Source organism: Xyrauchen texanus, chromosome 30 (genome assembly GCF_025860055.1).
Source record: "Xyrauchen texanus isolate HMW12.3.18 chromosome 30, RBS_HiC_50CHRs, whole genome shotgun sequence".
Classification (NCBI taxonomy): Eukaryota; Metazoa; Chordata; class Actinopteri; order Cypriniformes; family Catostomidae; genus Xyrauchen; species Xyrauchen texanus.
In genome coordinates, this window is record NC_068305.1 from 19,403,450 (window position 1) to 19,418,197 (window position 14,748).

The window sequence follows — 14,748 nt, forward strand, 5'->3', positions numbered from 1 at the left end:
TTTTAGTTTTTGACTAAAGTTGCCCAAACCTTTCTCTGTTCTGACAAAATGCACTTTTGTCCAAACTTCCTAATTGTATGATGTAGTTATGTATAAAAAACGAAAGAGAATGGCAAAATCTGTCTGAAATAAATTTTGATGAGAGGGTTTATTTTTTTATAATAATAAGTGTTTATGTGAGGCCACATATACTATAAACAATGTCATTCTAAAATTACATTTAAAAAGACAAGACTTGAGTTTATTTTATTTTTATCCCTTTTTCTCTCTCTGTTTCTTGTACATCATTTATATATTTAATATGACAATACAATAATATAAAAAATGTTGTCAGTAGTGATGAAGCATGCAGTCACTATTTGGCTTTGTAAGGCAGTGTTTTATATTACTGCTAAACAACAAACACATTTGACCTTTTACATTTTAATATTTTAAATAATTTCAGATGGCAAAGTCTTTGAAGAAGGTATCATTGTGAGATAAATGTATTAAAGCAGCACCATGGAAAGTAATACTAAAGTTCAGCACTATTTTACATTGAGTGGAAAGTTTTCATTCATATTATACATTTTAAAATTATCTGCAGATTAATCTGCTATTGGTCTGTTTCCCCACCTTAATTATCCGTATTGGCAAAACCCACTATTGGTCGAGCCTCTTTAATAAACTACATGAAACTCAGATAAACTAAGATACAGCTAAATTAAGATACAACATTGGCAATCTAGCTTATCATAATACTATTGTGACTTAAGTAATTAAACGGAAACCCATACAGTGATATATTTTACCTTTACCCACCTTTTCCCTATCCCTATAAACATTTACATTTACTAAAAAACTAATTTCAGGAGTAATTATTTTATTTATTAAAAATAATTACACATCACTTTGAAAAGCTATAAGTTTATTTTTCCTACACCAAACTGTGCATGCATTATTTTAATTGTGGTTAATTGCATTTTATGTCATTTTGGGTTGTCTGGTTGCCTAGCAGTTTTCAAAACGGCAGCCCCACTACCCCGTTTGAGCTATTGAGATTTAAAATTTCATATACAATGCCCTATCACCTAAGTTTAACAATGCCTATTTTTTACTTGACATTTACTTGCCATTTTAGGTCAAACCTAAACTTTTCAATGCTCAATTTCCATTTCATCTACTTCTTTAGCTTCCAATACCTGCTAGATTATGCGTATTGCTGCTTGCAACAACTTTCAGTGTGCTTTATCGTGTTAAAAAGTTTCTTTGTCTTATTTGTTTGTTGTTATTTATGTTGACATTTTTACCTGAATTATTTGATGATGTTATATTAGATGTGATAGGATATTTAATTTTGCCTTTTTTTTTTTTTTTCACAGAATGGAACAAAGAAGTCCTGGGACTTTATGCAAACCCATGATAGGTGAGACTGTTTCTTAATATTATTTAATTTAATACTATTTAACCAGTTTAATGTGGGCCTGATAGAGTTCACTCAGGTGTGAAATCTGGTATCTTTTCTTTATCTTTGTCTCTCTCTGTTTTTGGAGTTCTGACTGCCCTCTTAGAAGCTATTTAATGTACTAATCAGAGATGTCTCCAGTTGGTACATTACACTCTTCATCTATTTTGAGTGTCTTATTCATCATAGAGATAAAAGATGCTGACATTTACTGAAGTGACAATGTACTGAATTGCTACCTCTGTGGAATTGACCGTTTCGTTTGGAAATAGAGGTAGTGTTGTCCTGCATGCACAGATGTAAATTCATAAATATCTCACTCTACACGCAAACAAATGACGCCAGAGTACTATGGACGCTTTATAGTTGACGTGAGTTGATGTAGACTTCATTCATATATTCATTGAGTGTGCAGCTCACCTTCAAGTCCTCTTATCAATCCAACAGGGTTGGCTGAATCTTTTCAGCTTTAGGAAGGGAGAATGGGAGATTTGGGTTTCCTGTTTGCCTGTTTAGCCATATTCTCAGAGAGACGTCTCTTGTATTGTTCTTAGTGTTACTCAATTGGCGACCTTAAGGCAAAAATAAACCTCGGAGGATTAGGTGCCTGTGAGCCTGGAATGTCTCACCATGGTGCTACAATAGGAAGCTCTCCCTTGCCCTAGGATTCTTTGTGTACACATCTTGATCTCTCTTCATTTCTATCTTATACACGCACAGGCCTGCAAGAAACTTTGTCAAGATAAATCTCTCTCTCTCTCTCTCTCTCTCTCTCTCTCACTCTCACTTCAGTGCACCTTTCCTCCCTCCCTTTCTCTTTCTTTAATACACAGTGCTGTTTTTATTTGAGTTCACGTAAGCGAGAAAGCCTTGCGCACTTACAGTGCAGCCCCTGATCCCGATCAGGCTTGAATCTTGTTCAGGAGTGAGTCTAAAGCAGTTCCACTTTAGTGCCTTTACCTGCAGATCCCCTTCCAAAGTGGTCCTTGGGTCATTACACCTAAGAGCAGCCTCTTTGTACCTCTAGAGTTTTTCACTGCTACCCTGAGATCATGGCTGACCTCTCTTACAGGGTTCATTAAAGCTATGTGTATGAATCCATGTGGATTGAGTACCTCTGTGGGCAATGTATCAATATTGTCAGACAATTTTCTTCTTCATGGAGCTGTCTGGAGATTCAATCATTCTCAACAACAAGTCTCTGGCCAATACTATAGAAAGAGAAACAACATGTCCTTATATTAAGTTTCTTATTTCATTAAGAAGACTTCAGTGAAGAGCATGTGGACCATGTCTATGAGAAAGTGATCCACAAACCAAAATATAGTTCCTGTGGATTTGTAAAACCATGTCCTAATCATGAAAGATTTGAAAAGTTTACAGCAAGTCATTTTTCTGTCCTTACACTGTAAGCAAAATGCTGACTCAAAGTGACGAAATCAGAACTCAGGACATAAAGCTATGTGGACCAGAATTTTGGAGCAACAAAATTTTACCGTACCTAGACAAAAATGGAAACCAAATTGCAATAAAATCTCAGTTTGACATGTGTGATCCACAACTTGTTGCTTTATCATGTTAACTGTGGTTTGGAAAGGTGAAAAGTAGAATGAAGCTGAAAGAGATTAAAGACAATCGTTCTCTGACCATTGAAACCAACAGGGTTTTTTCTGTTTGTAAGGTAGGAACAAACAGGTGCGTTATTGATAGCAGTAGCTGTAAGGTGCTTCATATTGCTAGCTGAAATTTTTTTGTATTATGAATGTGTGCATGTGGTTCCATTTGGTACTCATGAATGTACTAAAATACTGTATATACAGGACATGTTAAAATATTTGACATCACCATTTGACTCTGATAATGGACTGTGACAGTGTATTGATAAATTGTGTATGTGTAGTTGGGATGGTGGGGGGATTCTAAAGATGAAAGGTAAAGCCATTAAGAGGAGCAACTGTTCAGGTCATTAGTGCCACTGCTGCAGTCATTTGTAAGCTTTGCTGGTCCTTGGGTGGTAAGGAGTTAGTGTCAGTTGTCTTTTGTGAGGACCCGAGGGTCAGGAAGAGCGTTGATGAGTGTGTGTGTGTGTGTGTGTGTCTGCATCCGTATGTTTGTGGATATGCATAGCATTGGGTGTAGATAAATAACTTGATATACAGTAAGACCGATATGATACTCATATCTGGAGAGTAGGGCTGCAGCGGTATACCGGTTTCACGGTATACCACGGTTTGAAAATTGACGGTTATCATACCATGTACATTTGCCTATCTACGGTATTGAGAAAAAAATGCAACCGGACGGAGAAATTCACATCTGGCGTGCACATCTCCTTTATTCCTTGTCTGCCTGCCAGACTCATCAACTTGCGACACACGCACGCACGCATGAAAATGTCTGAGAGAAGCCAGGGGGTCTGACATGAGTGTGTGTGTGAGTTAAAGCTGTGTTTCTCAACTGGTCTATTTGGACTGGGTCGCTCGCGGACAGCAGGGAAAGAACAAAATGCCATGGTTCTCCCATTTAAGATATTTTGGCAGGCGCTAGGGCTGGGACAACGCGTCGGCGTCATCGATGACGTCGACGCAAAAAAATACGTAGACGCAAAATATGCGCGTCGATTCGTCGGACCCAAAACAAAGATGGCGGCGCCGGCGAGTAGTAGCAACACGCTCCTCAGACTATCAGAAGTGCAAGGCGGCATGCACTCGTTCCTCTAAAGTATGGGAATTCTTTAATTTAAAAGGAAAAAATTCCGTGATATGTCGTCTTTGCAAAATGGAGATAGCCTTCCATTCTAGCACCACGGCAATGCACCAGCATCTGCAGAGGCGCCACCCGGGAGCAGCTGCTGCAAATGACAGAGCACCGTAAGTTTTGGAGTAGGCTATAATACGTTGTCGACACCTAAAGTTTTCGCTTATAGCTATTAATAATGCGCTTATAGCTATGAATGTCGTGAAAAATACATAGAGGACACTGACAACGGCTGACAGACAGGACCAAGCAGGTAACATTTAATAAAGTCTCAACTTTCAAATTTGGTCATTCAAAGAAAATTAAACCATAAATAGGCCTACTATTTTGTGGCTCTTTAATGTGTCGTGACATATTGCCTCAGTTAAAGCTGCTTTCGTGAACCGATCATCTTTTCCTTGGTTAATTTTTAGCATCAAATAGGCTAAACATGAATGTAGCCTACATCAGAAGGACTGTTGTTTTAACCACGGAAAGAGCGTCAGTACGGTAGCCTACAATCCATTATTCAAATTCAAATCCATCGACGTTAATCTTCTCTCTCCTGACTACTTTGTCAGACAAAAATGGCGTATTATGATTGATTGATCAGATCGCCAGTCAATCAAACTCCCGGCAAATGTTTTTTTTTTTAAACATTTTATACACCCCCACCCCCGATGAAACCGGTATTACCGGTGTTGTCACAAGTCGGTTAATCAAATCGAAATCGAATCGGACTGAAAAAAATGAATCGTTAGATTAATCGATGCATCGAAAAGATAAATCGCTAGATTAATCGTTTAAAAAATAATCGTTTATCCCAGCCCTAGCAGGCGCCCAAGTGATAGACTATTTAGGACTGCCGACGTAGATTTAATGATAATCTCGCAAACAGCTAAAACTGACATGGGCAACATACGGCCCGCATTTATCATAAAAGTGTTTATTTTTCATTGGATATTTCAGTTAACTTGCATTGGAACCTAACGCATCTCCACAAACGTTTAACATGCTCAGGGTTGCCAGATAAGAGTCGAAACACCCCCAGTTTGAGATTTATACTTGCGCATATTGGAAATATTCTGCCTAATATTATACTTGTTTTGTGCAATTTGGCAATCATGCACGTCTCGCTTTCTCCTTTGATCAAACTTAGCGATCTGTAGTGCAATATTCTGCTTAAGGAAAAGTGTTATATGGCTACTCTGTGTCCATTCTTGAGGCTGCTTGTGATGTTTGGTGCTACTAATTTTGCAGGTAAACCTTCTCAGTGATTAAATTAAATATAAAAGTAGATCTCGGCATCATTGACACACGGAGGGGTAATCACTGACATGCAAGCAAAAACAAGCCAGAGATGAATATGTAAATTTATTTTTTATTTGTGCAAATAAACTCGCCCGCTTTGCGACAAACATTAAAAGTTCTATAAAAACATTATTTTTTTATTATTATTAAAACTGAATAATAAATTAACAGGGAAGTAGAGATGGCAAAATAAATGTATAATCTCTACCTTTATTCAGTTATTTAATGCCTGATAGAAAAGTATCTATCTTTGTAGAGCAATACAATACTTTAGGCAATTGCAGAATAGTCTCACTAGTCACAGATACACTTCAGAAAATTGAGCACACAAATATTCCTGGGCATAAAAGATACAAAAAACAAATCAATGCAGAACATTGTATCTCAAAAGCAATACAATGTGGCCCCCTATGCACTACTTACAGCCCGATGTGGCCCCTTTACCAAAATAGTTACAAATATTAATAATTACACACACATCACCTTTACAAATTTGTTTCAGGATTTTACATGAGTAAAAGAAACTGTTATATTTTGACAAAATGTTTCAGTTTCATATGAAATAATCTAAAAGATAGAATTTATTAGACCTCATTTTATATCAACAGTGGAAGTTTTAGTTAAAGTTTCAAGATTTGTTTCAGCTAGTATTTATTTTTCATAAATATATACATTTATTATTATTATCACTATTATTTAAGACTAGCACACTGACCTAACCATGGTAATGAGGATCCTTTCCTTCTGTGTAATATGTGTATAAATATGTAATATTAGGTAACAAATGGGATAATAATGGGCTCATATAAGTAAATATGCTCTTCAATTTTTAAAAGGGGGAGAGACAACTTCCTGTAGATTTTGTTGTTGACATCATCAACAAAAATAATTGTATTTTCAGTGCAAAAACCTTTGTCTTATTTACTAACCACTCACATTCTAGTTTAAGCAGGCACAATCAGTGCTGAAATGATGCTGTGTCTTAAGTATTTAAATTAAGTCATCGTCATTGTGCGCAAACATGCCTCCTCGCTATGTAATTTAGGTTCTATAATAAAACTGCTATTTGCCCGGCACAATTAAGATTGTGTTATTACCTCCTGAGGAAAGCAAGAGGTAAACTGAAAGACATGTTTGTGTAAATGTTCATGAATCGTAGTAATTTATCAAATAATGACCAAACGATGGAGAAGAGTGTTATAACCTGGCATTTATAAATTTGCTGTGTAGTCAAGCTCCCTTTCAGCATGTTAAAGAGAGTATTCAGGTTTCTGGATCATAGTAGTGGAGTGATGCTGTACAGTACTGGAAGAGTGTGCCAGATCGCGGTTCATCAGTTTTTGTTCCTGATCTGCATAAGTCCTTGTGGTGGCGTAGTGACTCCCCTCAATCTGCGTGGCGAAGGATGAATCTCAGTTGCCTCTGCATCTGAGACCATCAATCCACGCATGTCGTGGCTTGTTGATCGTGTTACCGCGCAGACCTAGCGCATGTGGAGTCTCACGCTATTCTCCGCGGCATCCATACACAACTCACCACGTGCCCCACCGAACGCGAGAGCCACATTATAGTGACTACGAAGAGGTTAACCAAATGCGACTCTACCTACCTTAGCAACCGGGCATATTGGTTGCTTAGGAAGCCTGACTGGAGTCACTCAGCACACCCTGGATTCGAACTTGCGACTCCAGGTGTGGTAGTCAGCGTCTTTAGTGGCTGAGCTACTCAGGCCCCCTTCAAATGCAATTATTTTATGTTAATTTTATTTTACCATGTTTACTCAAACTTCACTGAAAATATTACAAAAAAGAAAATGTGCACTATCAATTAACGAGGCTGTTGGTACATTTTTGAGCTGACTCTTGCTAAAATGGCCACATCCATTAATCGACTAATTGTGCACAGTTATCAGCCAAATTTGCCAAATATTTGGTTGATTAAACAACATGACCAATATATCGGTCAATCACTACTTGTGACATTGTTACACCAAGACACTTCTCCCCTCACTGTCCCTCTTATTGTATCACATCCTGCAGTGAAAACCAGACAGCTATAATGGACAGCAGGCTTAACGTTGTGTGATGCATTCTGCGTGACTTTGGCAGTATCGTCAGGGTGGAGAGGTCAAGCAGCGAGGATCACAACACTCCGACATGCCGAGGCTCGCTGGAGCACTGACCCATCAGCCACAAAGTGTTGAGCCAGACTGCACTCTCCAGACTCACGGGACAGTCCATACTCAATAGCTCATCAGAGTGAAGAAGGAGGGGCAGAGATAGACAGACAGACAATGAGACTGTGCCTAGAAAGCCACTTCCTCCTGATGAAAAGAATGACAGAAGAGAAAGTGGAGACAAGAAATAGATTGGGGCAGTGGTGTAGTAGTGTCTGAAGACGTGGGCATACTGTGAATTTACCAAACAAATGAATAAAAAATATGCTCCTGATCTCTCAAATTCATATATTTACATTTATATACAGTACATATGCAAAATGTGAAAAATTTTATGTTTGGCTGTTGTAATTATAGTCCCATATGAATTTACAAAATGTACTCTATATCAGGGTAAGGTTCTTGCTTGCATGATGGACAGAAGAATTAAGAGCCATGGTATGGTAACGATGTTAAATGTGTATTTCAATTTATAGGTCTTATTAATGTTCCTTTCATTAGGCTGCTATAAAAATGACTCCAATTAATAAACTACTCCATACATAATACAAAATAAACTGTTAAGCATTTTATAGTTTATATGAGTTTAGTAATGTTCACGTTAACATGTTGTCTTGTATTACCATATAAAGCACATCAAAATGTATGGTTATTTGTTTTATTTTTTACTATAATGTGCTTTTCTGTGTATAGTGAAGTTGTTTTCCTTCTTTGAAATTTCACAAGAAAAAGGCACAAACAAAAAAGACATTTGATATAATTACTGGATAGTTGTCCAGCATCTGTGAAGAGCATTAAAAAGTAGCACGGGTGCAATAACTTTTAGCAGGGAAATAAATTTACAGTGAAAATTATGGGTACTCCAGGGATGCTTGTGCATCAGCATTAGATGCTGTTAATGTCCCACCCCTTACTGAAATGGAAAATATGATTTGTTAACAAATATCCATTTGTGTCTGAAATTAACATTCTTATTGGTGGATCAGATTAGTCAAACTGTCTGTCTTGCATGTGTCATCAGTTACTCTCCCGCTGCTCCGTGTGTGTTTATTAGAGTATCTCTGTACACTTTTTAAAATAATAATAAAAATAAAAAAACTATTCACTCAACAAAGCTGCGGCATCGCATTATTAGATTGAAAAAGTTCCGGGTCAAAACAAAAAGCCTACTTGTTGTTCTGGCGGCCATACGAATCATCACTTATGCCGAGTTAAAACTACACTATTTTAGGCCCGATTTTCACTCGCCGATAGTTTTGTGAGCAGTGACGAATGCAATGTATGAATTATCAAAGGCATGATCTGAGAGAAACGCTGACATGTCAGCGATGTCAGAGAGATGTCTAGCATGTTAAATATCTGGACCTGTCTGCGATTCCAAATCATGCAATGTGAAATGTGTTTTGACTGATTACAACTGCAGTGTTGACATACAGCCAATGAGAGAGCAAGAAAAGGGGCCAATTTGTTTCAGTGGGAGGAGTCCTGATGTACCTGCAACAGAACATCAACTGGCATGGCTGCGGTATCAAGAAAGTCTCATTGGACTGAAGAAATGGATACAAATTTGTGGAACATTGGCGGGATCATCAGATTTGATGTTTCTTCTGAACTGTACCACAACCGGGTGGAGAAAGAGAAGATTTGGAGCGAAATTGCCAATTCACTTGGACACAACAGACACTACGCATCATGGTGTCGCTTTATAATGAGCTTTCCTTCCAAATGTTTGCTTATGTACAGTACCATTTGAGTCACCTAAAGAAGAGCTTCTGCTGTTCTTTTGTAAACAAATGTGCATGTAGGATTGGTGTACTCTAACTTGTTTAGTGGCCATGTCAGTAATGCTTACATTAAACAAAGTACATACAGTAGTAGTTCAAGGCACCTAATATAAAGTGGGTGTAGCACAGAACAAGTGGCTGTTGAATTCTGAATGCATATTGTATGTAATATTTTTACATTTTTGTGTGTGCGTGTATAGATTTGCTGTCAGACTGGCCTGGCGGTTTCTCTAGCACGCTTTCACCATGGGAAAGACAGGGCAAGGCTTCCTGCCTCTACAGACATATCCGCTTTACCCACTCAGAAGGCAGCCTCCCTCCACTGCCGTCAAAACAATTACTCCCATACCCTCACATTGCTAATGCAAGACATTTTAGAACAGAATGCTCTGAAGCCTGTGACAATCTTGCACTCTTTACACCTGCTATTAAAATCCATCTCTGGCAGTCCAATAGCAAGTGGAAAGACCTAAACACTGGTGTAAACCAGGTCCAAAATGCTTTGTATTCTGATCGCTCAAACCACATTCAGAGGTAGTTTGAACATTTGAACATTTGTTGAATAAATGATTATGATCACACCAGACAGCAGCAAATGACCACCTGCTTATCTGTCAATCAACCATCGATGTCAAACAAGTTTTTTTTCTTTACAGATGACATGTGACTTTAAAAAAAATAAAAAACTCCCTGAAAAAAGCATGTATAAGACTTCTCAGAATTTTTTTGGTTGGAATGGGCATTTCCAGTAATTTTGTGGTTGAGTACTCTAACATATAATTAAAGTAATAGACTACTTGAACTGTAGAATTAAAGTTCAATCTTTAAATCTGTTTTTCTTTTATTATTTTTATGAATAGTGCATAAGCAACAACATTTGTATTAAAAAAAGGACATAAAAACCCCAACAAAAAACGTTTGCACTCACAAATAGAAACTTGTAGCATCAAGATTTAGGTGAGAGAAGCAGTTTTTTTGTTGCCCATGGCAGGCAAAGGCTCAAAGGAAAATCAAATTGCAATATTCGAGTAGTGATTTTACTAGTTGAATATTTAAAGAGTATGTAAACTTAAAGAATATTTAAAGTACTCGAATAATCAATCACTTGTGCACATCCCTAATCTTTAGTATGCCTGATATCAGCATGCAAAGGCACAGATAACTCGCTTTGGATAAATTGATTAATTTTTGTTTTGCTTTTTTAGTCTTTTTTGGGGGGGAGGGGTTCATTTGTTGTTGTTTTTTCAACTTTATCAATGCACTACTAAGTGATATACATGACAAAGTCCCCTCTACAAAATCTGATTACAAGTGTTTACATGAATTTGAGATGCAGGTGTAAACGGTGTTCTACTGTATCTCACCTGTCCAATTCTGATCAGATCACTCAAGACAGACATGAATACTATGTTTTAACAGGGCCATATATATGTTGCTCTGGTAGGAGAGTGGGGAAAAAAGATATTGCATTTGTGAAAGTGCTGGAAGGAGACTCTGTCCTCTGACCTCCTGCCACACCAAGCAATTAGCTTCCTTTCAGTCTACCAAGGTCTGTCTATCCCTCTATGCTTCGGTGGATAAATCCTATTATACAGAGATCCTTAAGACACAGGGATTTATTCTCCTCTTCTTAAGGCATTACGTTTTTTTTTTTTTCAAACAGAGATGAAGTGAAAATCCAAGGTGTAAATCCTGGGTGATTGTTGGGGCTTGATGGAGCGTGGGTGTCCATGCGCTTCCTGAATATCTCTCTCTCTCATGCTCACGTTCACAAACTTGCTCACTCTCCTTGTCACTAAGCCTTAAGAAGCCAGTGTAGTTGTCAGATCACTTTAATTTGTTGTTACTCTGGCAGAACTGGATGCAGCAAAAGGAATGAAAGATATCTGTTGTCGAGTACTGATCAAACTGGAAGTGCATCTTTAAATGTCAACTCATTTTCTAAATACTCTTCTCTTATCTCTTTGTTTCCTCTCTCCAGTGTCTCTGTGCTGATTTTCAACACCACCTCACACTGTTTCATACTGGTCAAGCAGTTCCGCCCAGGTAACATTAAGCAGTTGTTACTCTAGTATATTTTGTTTACCACACTAGGGTCTTTGGTCTTGAATTATCTGGTTTCAGTTGTAGTTTTGTGTGTCCTTCACACATCTGCACCAAAAGTGCTGTACAGTCTTGACGTCAATTTGTAGGCCAACCCGGAAGGCTAAAGGCCCATCACACTTACAGTGTAAGTGGGGGAGGCATTTAGATGTACATTTAATTAAGAGGACTCTCAAGACTACATGTAAAAGATCAACTAATGTGACATTAAAATGTGATATCAGTGAGTTCATGCCTCATTCTATGAGGAACCGTCATGATCCATGTAAGTATCATTGCTTTAACTACTTGATTATTTAAAGTAGATGCTGTGGATAATGTATAAATGGTATTTTTTACATTCTGAATTCATAGAGCTAATAAGCAAACATGCTATGTGTGGCCATGATGTATGTGGTTACCCATTTGTTTTTGAAATTTACGATGACACTAACGCTAAATATGGTTGTATAAAAGAGTGTTAATTGTCAGAATACAGACAGACGAATGATGATAAGAGAGGCATATCTTACTTTGGGCAGATGTATGTATGGCTTTACAGCTGTAGAAGGTACATGTGTGAAGCAGCATAGAAAAATAAAAGAGTGAATGGGCACTTAAGAGTATTTGAGTAGATTTGATTCCTTTTGTTGATGAATTAAACAAAAAAAATTGCATAACATATTCTTGAAAATTGTGTCTGCATGATCGATCGTACAGATGTAGGTGAATTTGCTCCAGCTAGCAAATAACAGCATGCCTGTGTGTTCATCTGGAATGATCTTGACTGAATGGGAATTAGCTGTCAGTCTCAAAGTAGGTGGAGCTTCAGGTCACACTTAACAATGACATAGACCAATGTCAGTGAGAAAGTGTTTAGCAGTCGATAAGAAGTCCCAGCAAGCTGTTACGAACCACTGAAACAAACTAAAAAAAAACACAGATTAATTTTGGACAGATTTTGTTCTAAATTACAACACACTGTACGTTATTTTGATTTCATAGGAAGTATGCAGGAACCTTAATTCATCGGATCCCTCAGAAATTTCCAATGCTTTTTAGAATACCAGATATCTTTATGTGCTGGACAAATGACTCGCAATTAATGAAGCAAGTGGCATATGAGGTGTGAGGAGTGTAAATTCTGTTGTAGAACAAAATGGGAAACTCTGCTTAAGTCATTGTAAAGAAGTCAATGGAAAGGAGGAGGCGAGAACTGGCTTGATAATATAAATAATAGTTTTAATGACAAACTTAAAAGACAAATACACACATGACGGACATGTCCGTAAACAATCTCTCTCTCCTGGTCGCTCCTCTGCAGTCGACCTTTATCCCTCTCAGGAGGCTTGATTAGCCTAATACGGGACCGGGAGTGTACGATCACGACCCGGCCCCACCCTCCGCCCTGCCACATTCCTCCTTCGTTCTCTCAGGCTGGGGAGCCCCCAGCATGACGTACACCCCCCTTCCCTGGGGGAGGGCGTTCCCTAAGCACCGTCTGCCGGCAGGTCATCCCCATCTACCTGGACGAGGGAGGGGACAAGGGGAGGGAAACAGAAATAATTAAACTGGGGGGTTACTTCCTGTAACAGTGTAGTTCACTGTGAAATTTAAAACAGAGGGAAAAGGTCCAACGCAGAGCGGCAGTGAGAGAGAGAGGAGAGAAAAAAAAACTCTTACTCACAGTAACTCCCAGTTCTCCGATACGCTGCAGCTTGTTCCTCGGCCACTCCTCCACGCTCCAACGGACGACAGCCGCGCCTCTCCGGGCGGATCAGAGGCAGAACTCCAGCCCCTGGTGGACGGAACGCCCTGCCGTGTTCTCGGGGAACAGAAGGGGTCTTCCCCACCCCTGGCAGCGGTTCTCCCGCTCCAGGTGGTCGGCAGCGAGCCCCTCACCACTCGCGGTCGGCGGTCTCAAACCCTGCTGTGTTTCAGCGGCCGGTAGGTGACTCCTGCGCCCCTGGCAGCGGCCCTGACCGCTCCAGGTGGTCGGTTAGGAGCCCCTTCTCCCCTCGCGGTCGGCGGCCGTCGTCCTCTTCTAGGTGGCTGGGCACCTCGTCCCCCGGCAGATGGCCGTGGCTGCTCCGTTGGGGTGATAAAGATAAAAAAAAAATGTATTATTATTTGATTGTATAAGTGCTTTGAATGTTTGCATGTTATAATTCATCATGTTAATTAAGCTGCCATTGATATTTGTTTTTGAATCTGAGCATGCTGTGATATAGTCTGTGTAAAACATGTCATGTGTTCTGTGGAGATGTTAAAGGTATCCATAGAAAATATTAGTTGTTGTTTTTTTCTGGCTGTGTAACATATTGTAATATAAGATGATCTTTTGATTATAAATGCTTGGGGACTTCAAGTCCTCTTTTTTTATTATTAGAGCCGAAGGATAAATTACACTTACATTTAATCCCAATGTTCAAGAAATTATAATTATTGTAATTGCACTAACTTGGATGGATGGATGAATAAGGCATTATCTTTAACATTAAGTAAATACACGATGAAATCACTAAGATCTAATACCATGTAATGTCCAAGATGTTTGTGCATGGCGTGCAAGCATTATAGATTAATTTTGTAGGTAATTTCTCCCATGTATTCTGCAATTTTAAAGCTTTTTCACATTTAACAATGTTGCTAGCTGTGTATTGACCTTGTATCTTTTCAGAGCGACTCCATCCTTTAGAAGTTTACATAAACCTTAGCCAAATACATTTAAACTACATTTTTCACAATTCCTGACATTTTTTTAAGAATGTGAAATGTCAGAATTATAGTAGAGAGAGTTATTTATTTCAGCTTTTATTTATTTCATCACATTCCCAGTAGGTCAGGAGTTTACATACACTTTGTTAGTATTTGGTAGCATTGCTTGGGGTCATTGTCCATTTGGAACACCCATTTGCAATCAAGCTTTAAATTCCTGGCTGATGTCTTGAGATTTTGCTTCAATATATCCACATCATTTTCCTTCCTCATGATGCCATCTATTTTGATAAGTGCACCACTCCCTCCTGCAGCAAAACACGTCCACAACATGATGCTGCCACTCCCATTCTTCACGGTTGAGATGGTGTTCTTCAACTTGCAAGCCTCACCCTTTTTCCTCCAAATATAACGATGGTCATTATGGCCAAACTGTTATTTTTTTGTTTCATCATGCCAGAGGACATTTTTCCAAAAAGTAAGATCTTTGTCCCCAT

At 38.6% G+C, this 14,748-nt stretch overlaps 1 protein-coding gene across 1 annotated transcript in view; it reads left to right on the forward strand.

Moving 5' to 3' along the window:
• Positions 1-14,748, forward strand: part of LOC127624174 (uridine diphosphate glucose pyrophosphatase NUDT14-like) — a 42,415-nt gene that overhangs the window by 17,504 nt on the left and 10,163 nt on the right. The window contains exons 2-3 of the mRNA XM_052098876.1: positions 1,362-1,405; positions 11,433-11,497. Of these exons, the coding sequence (XP_051954836.1) occupies positions 1,362-1,405; positions 11,433-11,497 (109 nt within the window). The remainder of the gene's footprint in view (positions 1-1,361; positions 1,406-11,432; positions 11,498-14,748) is intronic.